Source organism: Megachile rotundata, chromosome 8 (assembly GCF_050947335.1).
Source record: "Megachile rotundata isolate GNS110a chromosome 8, iyMegRotu1, whole genome shotgun sequence".
NCBI classification, from domain to species: domain Eukaryota; kingdom Metazoa; phylum Arthropoda; class Insecta; order Hymenoptera; family Megachilidae; genus Megachile; species Megachile rotundata.
In genome coordinates, this window is record NC_134990.1 from 6012733 (window position 1) to 6025737 (window position 13005).

Consider the following 13005-nt stretch of genomic DNA (forward strand, 5'->3'; position numbering starts at 1 on the left):
CAATTAATAAATACATTAATTATTTTAATGAACAGGCACAAAACGCGATATCTGCACACTTTGATTTCACACCATAAAACAGTATTACGCAATTCGTGCATAATTTTGTTCACACATATGATAACTGTCTCAACTGGTTCAAGTGTAAAGAAAAATCGTCTTCGATGACGTAACCTTTATACGATTGTGGCTTGTACTTGCCACCGGCAAGGAAAGTTTACCATTATAACACCATGTGCAGACGGCAACCCATAATTAAAGAAGGTATTCAGTTGAGTAATTTATATTTGATGTCCATAGGCTTCATGACACCATCACTCGTTAAAACGGTTTTTGTAGTTTAAGAACCTTTCGTGCAGGTGTTGAAGGGCTTGTAAGAGCTCTTTATTATGCAATATCGTAAATTTAATAGGAATCATTTTTAAATCACAATGCAATTGGTTAACGAGGTTATTCGTTCGGATTGATCATAATAATATTATGTTTGTAATATTATATATAGTAATATAGTAATATAGTAATATTAATCACAATAATAGGATTATAATTAATAATATAATTAGTGACAAGAGGTCTATATAAGCAAACAATAGAAGTATTAGATTATTAGTTTAATATGAATTAGTTCTGCGAAAAAAAACACGTGCGTCCTCGACTGACACTTTCAATACTGAACAAAATAAACTACGTATATGGCGTGTGGCGGGAAATGCGCGGGAAATCTACATAGCCATAGAGTATGTGACATAGAAGGGCAACTCAGAAACTTAAAATAACCATTATACATTGTTCATTATAACAATTGTAATAATAGTATAATTGATATAATAGTATCATAATAACAGCATAGTAGTGACAATATAATCACTATAATAGTATAATAGTAATAATATGAACATATTACTTTATAATATATAGAATATTATATTATAAAGTGATAATTAATATAATATAAATTTATGTTGTAATATTATTACAATATTCAGATTATAGAACTACTAATATATAGTAATTTTATTGACTGAAAATGAATGTAATTTCATTAATAACAAATTAATATAATTTTATTTATACTATAATAGTCATAGTATAACTATGATAACTATGGACGTACACTACGTTCACGAAAAAGGTACAATTGTGAGTCACTTGTGAATTTTTTGATTTGAAAATTTTTAATTCTTATGCTTTTTAAATTTCTTGTTATTTGTAAATTAAACAGTTAGTCTTTTCGTGTTACCAAAAGATTAAAATATTTATGATAATAAAAAATGATTATAAAGGTTCTTAATTACGTTTACGTAAATGGTCATGGACGTTTAATGGATCCACCAGCGAGGAACAGTATGTGGCGTTTTGGATATCCGAATCCTGTGAATTACAATGACAATGAGCTCTTCTGTGGCGGATATGCAGGTTTGTTCAATATAATGAATATAATTACCAATAAATTAATATAATTAATAATTACCTATATTTTATAAAAATAATAACTTTAAATTTTGTTTTAAAGTCACTTTGGTTGCTTATTTGTAAACTTGAAAATCTGATATTTTTGCAATCTTTAATTTTTTAACTTGTTGAATTATCAAATTTAAAATATTTTTGAACATTCAGTGTTTTCAATTTTTCGAACTTTTAAATTTATAATTTTGAATATTTAACAATTTTTATAAAACAAATAACGTTTACGGCGGTAGTCGATATTTGGATCCTCAATTATACACAAAGACTATTCGACACATCTTCAAAACCACTAAATACAAATTTTGTACGCATACAATCAAGGTCGCCATTGCTTTTTAAAATGGGACCACCCATATTCAGACACCTGCGATGATAGGTCAGTCTATTAGAAATTCAGAGACTGTAGTCACTCAAGGTCATTCAAGGTTATAGAGAAAGGACGTACAAGATTTAGATTTCATAATTTGAAATTTTCTAATTTAAATATTTAAAAATTTAGAAATCTTCCAATTTGATCGTCTGCAAATTTCGAAATTTTTGAACTTATATATTTGCAAATTTCGACATTTTTGAATTTGGATATTTGTAGATTTAGAAATTTTTGAACTGACATTTTCAAATTTAGTCATTTTCTAACCGAAATATTGATACATTTATAAATTATCGGATTTGAATATTTGTAGATTTGGAAATTTTTAAATTTGAATATTTGTAGATTTCGAAACTTTCGAATTTGGATATTTGTAGATTTCGAAATTTTCGAATTTGGGTATTTTTAAATTTAGTCATTTTTTAATTAAAATACTTCTAAATTTATAAATCTTCGGATTTGTAATTTAGAAGTTTTCAAATCTGCAATTTTAAAAATTTTGAAACTTACGTTTATCTAATTGAAAAAAGGTTATTCTGAACTCGACTGTGCATACTTCGAATGCAAACAGAAAAGTGTCGTAACAAATTACCGTGCTTTGTTAATAAATTAAGGACTGTGGATAACCGAAATCGCGAACCGGTTAATGGATGGCATTTTGTGGCATTAATGATACCACAAAGCCAGTGAAAGAGGTTCGACGTTCAAAGAATGAATACTTATAGCTTTTCTTTTGATAACAGAATTTATTCTAATTAACAATTACTGCTGAATTATTGCCATATTTTGTTACTTTTTGATAAATTTTACTTAATATTTTAATAAATTTATTTATTATAAAGAAGTCTGTAAATAAAATTAAAAAAAATTTTATATAATATAAACAAATATAAACAAATAATATAAACAAATTATAAATCAAATTTTCATATGATTTAAAAATTATAATGTTATCATATAAATTGACTTTTTTATATAACATTATTGATTTGCTGTTTCTGTATCACTTTTGAGGAAAATTTGTCATAATTTATTAAATTTCTGCAGATTAAATGACTGATTTTGCTATTCATAATATATTTTACAATTTAAATATGTATATGAATATTATATTATACTATAATTTGAAGTATCAAGTTTATAGAAAGTGTTATTGTTGCAACAAAATTTTATTACTGTATTTAATAGAAATGTTTGATATAGAAATCTTCTAGTTAATTTATTATTAAAAAATTTCTTTGACAATGAATTTGTATTAAAAACATTATAATAAAACTTCTGCAATTTTTAACAATTAAGCTTAAAACTATTATTTTACTATTTCATTTATATCTTTGTATCAGACTTTCAATTTTTCATAATTCATTGTTTCCTATAATTGCCAGTCAGCCATTTTGTAGTAAAAATTTTGCCACTCATTTCTAATAAATTTTAAGCTTCACATTAACATAAGTGTTACTTTGCTAGTTTAAGATCATCAAATTATGTCAATAACATAATAGAAATTGTGCTGCAGATTCTCGTTATATTACCATCTTTGTAAATTATCAATAAACTATTTATCTAATACAGCGATTATCTTTTTTATATTATTTGTACAATTTTTATTTAAAATCATTGTTTCAAGTGATAAAAATGTTTCATGCACAATTTACAAACAATTGTAATAGAAATTACAATAATTGTAATAGAAATAATAGTCTCTATTTATATTGCCATATTAGCAAACCAGCAATACTGGTTCAATCTTTACCATCATACAATTTTGGTTTCACATTATTTTATTGTGCAATAATATTTGTCATGTAAGATAATTTACAAGTACTTTAGGTTAGATAACATAATTGATATTTAACTTTGATTAGGTTAGGTAACATAACGTGTAACATAGGTTAGACAAATCTAGGAGTTGTTGATAACTTCTATAATTTTTCGTTGCTATATTCCCGTTCGTGAAATTATATCGACAGTCTGTTGTAAATGTAAGAAAAGATTTACACTGGACATTATTTTTATGCAATGTAAGAAGAGATTATAGAAGTATTGTTATTTAGTTCAATGGGTGCAGAACAATGGCGAGTGTGGTGTATGTGGTGATGCTTATCACCTGAAAACGCCACGACCACACGAAGCAGGCGGAGAATATGCAAAAGGAACCATTGTTAGACATTACACCGTTGGCCAGGTAATTTACTTTTCCTTTATTTATGTAGAACAATTCATCTCAAAAAGTAACACAGATTACACTTAATAAACAAGCTTTTATTCATACTACTAATATTCTTAAATTTTGTAAACTTATCTTTCTTTAATTTATGGAACAAATCAAAAAAGCACTAGCACACCTATTTTTGGAGAACAAATTATTATATTATTTATTGTTTAGTGAATGATTATCTGGATCTCCTAATAAAAATAATTTGTGATATCTCATTATTATTTTATTTTAATACTGACAATACATTTTTTTATTAGCTGGTGTTATAATTGATAAACAATTAATTTTATAAAATACAACATTGTATCATAAGATACTGTATTCTATTTTTGTTACATTTATTTGCATACCATTTATTAAACATTTACATTTAGAACAATTAAAAATTAATACTTTACAATCATTTCATTTTTCTAGAAATGCCTTTAAAGTGCAATAATAGCTAGTTTTCATTCAACTAAAAATTAATACCTACGCAATGACGTCCTTCAAAGTTTTTAAAATTATTATTATTTTTTACTGTTTTATAAAAGTGACAAATTTTTATTAATTCATTCAAGTTTCCCTAAATAATATTTATCTATTTACAAAAAACAAACTAAACACTTAAATTATTTTTTGTAAAAGTCATCAGATAAAGTATGCATACATATATTACTCCAGGTGTTCATTAGTACTGACTCACCCTGTATAATTTTTAGTAACTATGATTCGACACGTTAATGCTTTTTTGATTCACTGTAACTAGTAACGATATCTATGTTGTATATTCGTCAGATATCGGGTTTCAGCATAAGAATCAGGTATGTTAAGAGCCTTATTACGAGTGACTAATGCTAAAACAAGTCTCCGGTTCCTAAAACACTTGGAATCCGGGACTAATTTCGAAGAATACGTTAACCTGATCCACAACTTATATCGAAACCCGACACGAATCGATTGTGATGAAAAATAATCGACCATTAAGACGTATACCGAACGAAAGAAGGAAACTAAATTATTCGTTGGCGCCCAATAAGGTTATATTATAATCGAAGAATCGTCAAATTCAGACAATATGAAACTTTTTATTTGTTGAGTTTTAAATAAATTATCGTTTATTTATATTTAGCGACGTTTTAAAATATAAGAAACATGTATAAATTTTGAATGATATAAATAAGGAATTGATAAAATACATGTCCGTACTTACCTGCTTATATTATGCTGTAATTGGATTCTTAAAAATTATATATACAAAATAATTGTACATTTGTATAACTGTATATTGCATTATTAATAATTAGTAATATTAATTTTCACTATTTGAAGAGTCGTGAAGTCACTGATTTAGTAAATATAATGATATTGTTTCACTTTATAGGTTAGATACTGTTTTTGTTTTCTTTCGATATAACTTAAACAATTTTTCGGTAAAGAAAATATTAATAATAGTAGGATTTAAGTAAAAATTAGTAAGGGACCACATAAATTACCTGAATTGATTAATAGCGTTAACTTTGAATACTTTTCGATGTAACGTAGCAGATTACGATCACGGGATATTATACTATCTTAGAGGTCTCTCAAGTAGGCAGTATTCAATTTTTACGCGGTAAATTTGAATGAAAATAAAACGTATTCCTGGAATATGAATGTTTTTATAAAAAAAAAAAAATTATACATAACTTGATTATACGTTGCATTAAATACTTAACACTGATTAAATGTGTTTTATACATTAAATATAGAAACCATTTTATAAAAAAAAATGTTGTTTACAAAAATAAGTCAATTAAATATCTTGCCTTACCAACTCTCATACTTTTAAGGAGGCTCTTAAAATTTATATAAAATAATAAATACCTATATTTTTTATTGTAAATTTTATATATTCTATATATTATTTTATAATTCCATTTAAATTTTAGTTACTGAGTCAAATTTTATAATTACAAATATCTGAAAAAGACTACAAACGACAGTCAAAATGAAATAGTGTTTTGTAAATAATAATGCTATCATTCTCAATAAATTATTCAAGTAATATTGATGTTACTAAATTATCAACTTCTGAATAGAATGCCTTGTAAATTGAGGGACCAATGGTCTTGAAAAATGATAATTATGTTTTCATTTCAAATTTTATTGCTGCTTATACAAAATAAAATTGAAAAATATTTTCCAATAATTCATTAAAATTATTTTCTGATAAACACGTGTCACAGAACATGTGAACATCTTAACTGCCATAAGTCGTTTAACTTAAATCACTGATGCACACTATACATTTTTTTCTTTTATAGTATTTTCTCTTTTTAGTCCTTTTGTAGTATTTTACATGGCAGTAAACGTGTCGTATCACCAAGTAGCATGCTGTATCATGTTCTTCCATGAGATTATTTAAATTCACAGGATATTGATGTTGAAATAGAATTAACAGCAAACCATCTGGGTCGTTTCGAAATCTATCTTTGTCCAAACAACAATCCAAGGAGCGAAGCAAGTCAAGATTGTTTTGACAGGTACAGAAGGCTTTTTATAATTTCAAACAAATATAATACATATGACTATCTTTAAAATAAATTTCACTTAACGAATTATTATGAACGAAAAGTTTTGGACTAATCTTGCAGTACCCGTCTTGAATAAACTAGAGGTAGCGCGCATGCGTTAATACAGCACATGCGCACTACACCTTAAGTACTGCGCATGTGCGCTACACCCAGATACTGCGCATGCGCGTTACGCATATAAACTCTCTTCTTTATTCAAGAAAAGATTTATTTAGTTTTTCTCAATAACTTTTACAAAAAACTTTGAAACTTAAGTAATTAAAACTAAACTTGTAGTCATTTTTTGACATTTCCAGTAATTTAAAATCACTATTACTTCAAGAAATACGGTGATCTTAATATGTGAAAGTACAGTTAGTTATTCTACTTATTTTCTCAAAATCAAAACTTATTGTTAAATAATTTAAACCAAGAGTGTAAACGAATATAGTTACAGAATACATTGAATATTTATTACTTTTTAGTGTGAAAATTTTTATAGACCGGAGTAGAAAGTCTCTACTCTTTATCTCAATAAAGGTAAATAAATGTTAAATGCATGCTGTATTTTCTTTTCAAGATATCCACTATACGTTTCCGGAACCAGGGACGTTCGTTTCGAGATTCCTATAGAAACAGAAAGGAAGGCCATATTTCGGTACAGGGTAACATTACCGGCTTATGTTACCTGTTCCCAATGTGTGATACAGTGGAATTACTATACCGGTTTGTGTTCATTTCTGATCATTTTTATTCTTTCATTTGTTTACGTTGTCAGATCACAACGTAATCAATTAAAATAATAGTAACACTGACATCTTTCAAGGGATAAACGTTTGTGACTTTGTATATTAAATATTTGTGTAATCTTTTTAAATTAGGTAATATGTGGGGTACTTGTGAAAATGGAACCGAAGCAAACGGATGTGGAAGACCAGAAACATTTCGAAACTGTGCCGACGTAAGCATCGTTACCAGTACAGCTGGTGTACCACCGCTCTTTGTGCAACAGGATAATCCCTTTTTACTTTACTACAAGGATTATCGTTCTCCTAATAATATATTTCCTCTTGTTGTTAGGTACGTATTCTTGAAATTAATGGATGTAATATATTTACATGGGCACGGCTATGATGACACAAAATGAGAATTTTGCGATATAGTGGATATACTCGTATAAGTAATCCGTGGTGAACTAACGTGTGGCTATATAACGCGTGGTGCTTTAACCAGTCAACTATGGTGATCTTTTTACAAAACGCGCACCAGTGTGTGTCGCGATAATCAAGCGATGACGGGTTAGCTCTCAAGAATTTACGAATCCATCTCAAATCATTTATACTTTTTATTTGTTTATTTCATTTCGTGTTGACCTCTAACCATTTTAAACATATTACAATTTACGAATATAATTTAGTTTTCGTCAAAATTACAATTTAAATATCAAATTGTAACAAAATTTTACGCATGACGGATATAGTCGTTATGACACAAAATTCTGCCACATCTCCATGACGAATATAGTCGTCAAATACACTTAACTGGTTAACGCATGGTGAACTAATGTATAACAATACAACTCGTAGTAATGCAATGCGGGGCAATTTAACATGTGATGATACATCTTATGGCGACTTAACACACGGCTATCTAAAAATTGCCGATATAACGCGCGGGTATCTAACGTTTGATGATATAGCGCGTAGTGATCCAACGCGTGTCGAACTAACGCGTGGCAATCGAATATGTGGCGATCTAACCTGTGGTGATCTTATTCGTGTGACTAGATAACAGCGATATAACGTGTGACTATATAACGCATGGTAATTTTACTCGTAGTGGTCTATCACATGTGGTGATCTAATTCATGGCGATATAACGTGTGATTGTATAACGCATGGTAATCTTACGCGTAGTGGTTTATTACATGTGGTAATATAATTCGTGGCGATATAACGTGTGACTGTATAACGCGTGGTAATCTTATGCGTAGTGGTCTATCACATGTGGCGATATAATTCGTGGTGATATAACGTGTGGCTATATAATGCATGGTGATCTTACGCGTAGTGGTCTATCACATGTGGTGATATAATTCGTGGTGATATAACGTGTGACTGTATAACGCATGGTAACCTTACGCGTAGTGGTCTATCACATGTGGCGATATAATTCGTGGTGATATAACGTGTGACTGTATAACGCATGGTAACCTTAGGCGTAGTGGTTTATTACATGTGGTAATATAATTCGTGGCGATATAACGTGTGACTGTATAACGCGTGGTGATCTTACGCGTAGTGGTCTATCACATGTGGTGGTCTAATTCGTCGCGATATAACGTGTGGCTATATAATGCATGGTGATCTTATGCGTAGTGGTCTATCACATGTGATGATCTAATTCATGGCGATATAACGTGTGACTGTATAACGCATGGTAACCTTACGCGTAGTGGTCTATCACATGTGGTGATCTAATTCATGGCGATATAACGTGTGACTGTATAACGCATGGTAACCTTACGCGTAGTGGTCTATCACATGTGGTGATCTAATTCATGGCGATATAACGCGTGGCTATATAATGCATGGTGATCTTATGCGTAGTGGTCTATCACATGTGGTGATCTAATTCATGGCGATATAACGTGTGACTGTATAACGCATGGTAACCTTACGCGTAGTGGTCTATCACATGTGGTGATCTAATTCATGGCGATATAACGTGTGACTGTATAAGGCATGGTAACCTTACGCGTAGTGGTCTATCACATGTGGTGATCTAATTCATGGCGATATAACGTGTGACTGTATAACGCATGGTAACCTTACGCGTAGTGGTCTATCACATGTGGTGATCTAACTCATGGCGATATAACATGTGACTGTATAGCGCATGGTGATATAATGCTTGGCGATATAACGCGTGGCAGTTTAACTTCCGATAATCTAACATATAGCAGTTTAGATTGTTATTATTGTTAGTATTTAAAAATTGGAGATCTAACACACGGTGGTAAAGTAAGTAGTGATATAATGCGTGGTCATCTAACGCGCAACAATATAACATGTAACTAATGTCTATTAACTTTCATGTAAAATATTGCCCTCTCTGTAATATTAAATCTGTAACATTAATGTAAATATAAATTTACATAGATAATATTAAATGTACAATATACGTATAACTTTTAATAAAAAAAAATGATTATAAATCTATTTTGAACTCAAAAATAAAATTTTACATAAGTGGAAGAAACGCAAAGATACAAAACATAATATGTGTTTTTAATTTCAGATCTCAAGTGTGCTTAGCTACTTCTCTTTACCGTCGTATTCCAGGAATGAATGACTGGTGTCAAATTAACTGTCTGCGATACCCACCAAATTGTCCGGCAGCTATTTGCCAATGCCCGTATGTTGAGATATTCATATTAATAATTGTTTACTCGATTTATATAACTGAATATTGAATTGAATCAATATTTATCAGCATTTAGTGGAGTTGGAGACCTCTGGTGCCGTAAATATGAATCTTGTTACAGGAGAAATTGTCGAACCTTTAGTTTTTGTACTGCTATAGAAGGTACAAAGCTATAAACAATTTTGCTATTGCAAGATTTTGAAACGAAGAAGAAATATTTTCTCGTACTAACTTTTTCATATTACTCATTATTATCACAATTATTTTGATTAGTATACATTTTGATTTTAAATTTAAACTTTTACAAAAAATCAATTACAAAAATTGACTTAATTTTATAAAAAATCAATGTACATAAAAATATCGTTTATAAAGTTTAAAAATCCAAATTACAGAATATTTCTGAAAAGATAATACCGACATTGCTGCTGTCTTTGTCTTTCTTGTTTAAAGCTATGCGGGTAAAAGAAGATCGCCAATTCTTGTGTTAAGTTTCTCAGTTTCACCGCAAGAGGCCTCCAAAATCAACTCGGACTTATCATTGAACTTATCACTGAATTCTCAAATTAAGAAATTAAATAATAGTATTTAACATGATTTTTAGGCAATAATGTATTATTTTAATAATTCTTTATTGTTCATTAACAGGGAACAGTGCGACGCAATCGGAGAAATCGCTGGCCGAGACGGTGCAAGTGTATACTGTATGGATAAATGTCTCGTATATCCACCGAGTTGCCCTGCACATCGTTGCCGCTGCTACTGAACAAATTAATTTCACGTTCAAAAATATTAGACTATATCGAAAATAATCGCGTCTTTCAAAAAAGTGTACAGTATTACAAGCTACCATAATTCTGTGATCTTGTATTCAAAAGTTTGAATGCTTAAATTAACAAATTTATCAATACCATTAATTTGAAAATTAAATCATTATTTGTTTGTATTAGGTGCCTAAAAATATTCGTTGTCGTAAATAAGTTCAAATTAAATTTTTTGTAAGAGAATATAATATAACAATCATGTCATTAGACGGTTTTGTTCATCTAGTTGATATGAATTAGTGGTGGGAACATCTAGTGTCCGATAAGTTGGACAACCATATACACACTGTACGTACAAATTGAAAGAAAAAGAAGATATAAATTGAAAGAAATAAAAATTGCAAGAAAAATATATTTTTTGTTGGATTCAACCGGTGACAGTTAAGTTTATAAGCAGGTATCTATATCGTATCAATTTCACATATCCCCAATTCCACAAGTCCCAAATTTCTCAAGTCCCCATTTCCATATCTTCAACTCCACAAGTCCCAAATTTCTCGAGTCCCCATTTCCATATCTTCAACTCCACAAGTTTCCAATTACTCAAGCTTCCAATTCCACAAGTCCCCAATTCCACATGTCCCCAATTCCACATGTCCCCAATGCCACATGTCCCCAATTCCACAAGTCCCCAATTCCACATGTCCCCAATTCCATAAGTCCCAAATTCCGTACGTCCCCAATTCCACAATTACCAAACTCCATAAGTCCCCAATTCCACAAGTCCCCTATTTCACAAGTTTCAAATTCTCCATGTTCCCAAATTCGACAAGTCCCAATTTCTCAAGTCCCAAATTCCATACGTCCCCGATTTCTCAAGCTTAAAATCCCCTATTTCTCACAAAAATCCAAAAATCAAGCGTAATACTCGCGCTCTGATTTGTCCGTGTTCTTCCTTAATAATTCGAAAACGAAGCTCCAAACCCCATTTCTGGAAAGGGAAATCTTATTCAGAATCATGTCAGCTACCTACCATTTCAGGGGCCTATACTAGTTATGAGACACCCTGTATAACTTAATGACTATCATTCGTTTAAATTAAAACTCAAAATATTTTAAAATCCAAGGCCCATTCTGTACAAACCCATAGACATATTATGATACAGCATCCATACTACACCTTCGATGTACTTTTATACAAAATGCAATTTACACGCTCATTTTTTCCTCTTGTAAGTTACTCCTATTCCATTTTAATTTTTAGTTTTGAAACCTAAATAAGAGTAATAAAAAAGTAACCACAAGAATAGTTAGATACATACAGGATGGCTCACCACATTTTGCCATTTAGATTTACATCATTATTATTACTAGACATGTAAAGGACATATGAAGGTTATTAATGTTTTTTTAAAAGGAATTATATATTTTTTATTGCATTAGATGATACTCCTTCATATTGTTTACAAAGAAGTATTAATCTATTTATGTGAAAAAATCATTAGTTTAGAAGATATTTTAATTCTAACTTGCTAGGAAATCGTGACTTTCTGTTCAATATTATGAATTGCCCTAACTGAACAGCAAATGTTTTTCTACATGCTTTGAGAGGTCACGTGTCACCAAACGAATTGTGAGTTTTTGTTATTTTTTTGTTACACAATAACAGTGAAATTTTGTCTCTGTTACGTCTCTAATACGATGAATACGACGTTGCGGTGAATTATCACTTCATAATGAACTATTCTAAAGAAGAAAAGATAGACATGTTATCAGTTATTTTGAAGCTGGGAAAAGTGCTACACATGCAGAAAGATTATACACTACGGAATGTTAGTAAATCATTAATTTCTCGATTCAGAAAGTGTTCTGATGCGAATGGTGGTCACATTGAACCTTTTCTGTAAATGGACATTAAAATTAAAATATCTCCTAAACTAAAGATTTTGTCACATAAAGAGATTAATACTTTTTTATAAAGAATATGAAGGAGTAACAGCTAATGCAGTAAAAAATATATCATTCTATTTGAGAAACATTAATGACCTTCATATGTCGTTTACACGTCCACCTACAAAAAAAATATACCACCAGCATATGCTCCTCTCAAAACCATTCAACTTCATCTGAAACATTGTTTGCTATGAGTAATAATAATGACGCAAATCTAGATGGCAAAATGTGGTGAGCCACCCTGTACATGCATATAGGTGAGAATAGGTAATA

At 29.9% G+C, this 13005-nt stretch overlaps 1 protein-coding gene across 2 annotated transcripts in view; it reads left to right on the forward strand.

Annotated features, from left to right (window-relative positions):
- The window catches only part of LOC100881430 (uncharacterized), a 33163-nt gene extending 21972 nt beyond the window's left edge, over positions 1-11191 (forward strand). The window contains exons 2-9 of one of the 2 annotated variants that reach the window (XM_076534719.1): positions 36-264; positions 1284-1416; positions 3892-4022; positions 6450-6559; positions 7170-7315; positions 7471-7669; positions 9890-10006; positions 10664-11191. In XM_076534719.1, the coding sequence (XP_076390834.1) occupies positions 1323-1416; positions 3892-4022; positions 6450-6559; positions 7170-7315; positions 7471-7669; positions 9890-10006; positions 10664-10781 (915 nt within the window). In that variant the 5' untranslated portion in view covers positions 36-264; positions 1284-1322 and the 3' untranslated portion in view covers positions 10782-11191. The remainder of the gene's footprint in view (positions 1-35; positions 265-1283; positions 1417-3891; positions 4023-6449; positions 6560-7169; positions 7316-7470; positions 7670-9889; positions 10007-10663) is intronic. The other variant, XM_003704486.3, reaches the window with a different exon arrangement.
- Positions 11192-13005: the final 1814 nt, after the last annotated feature.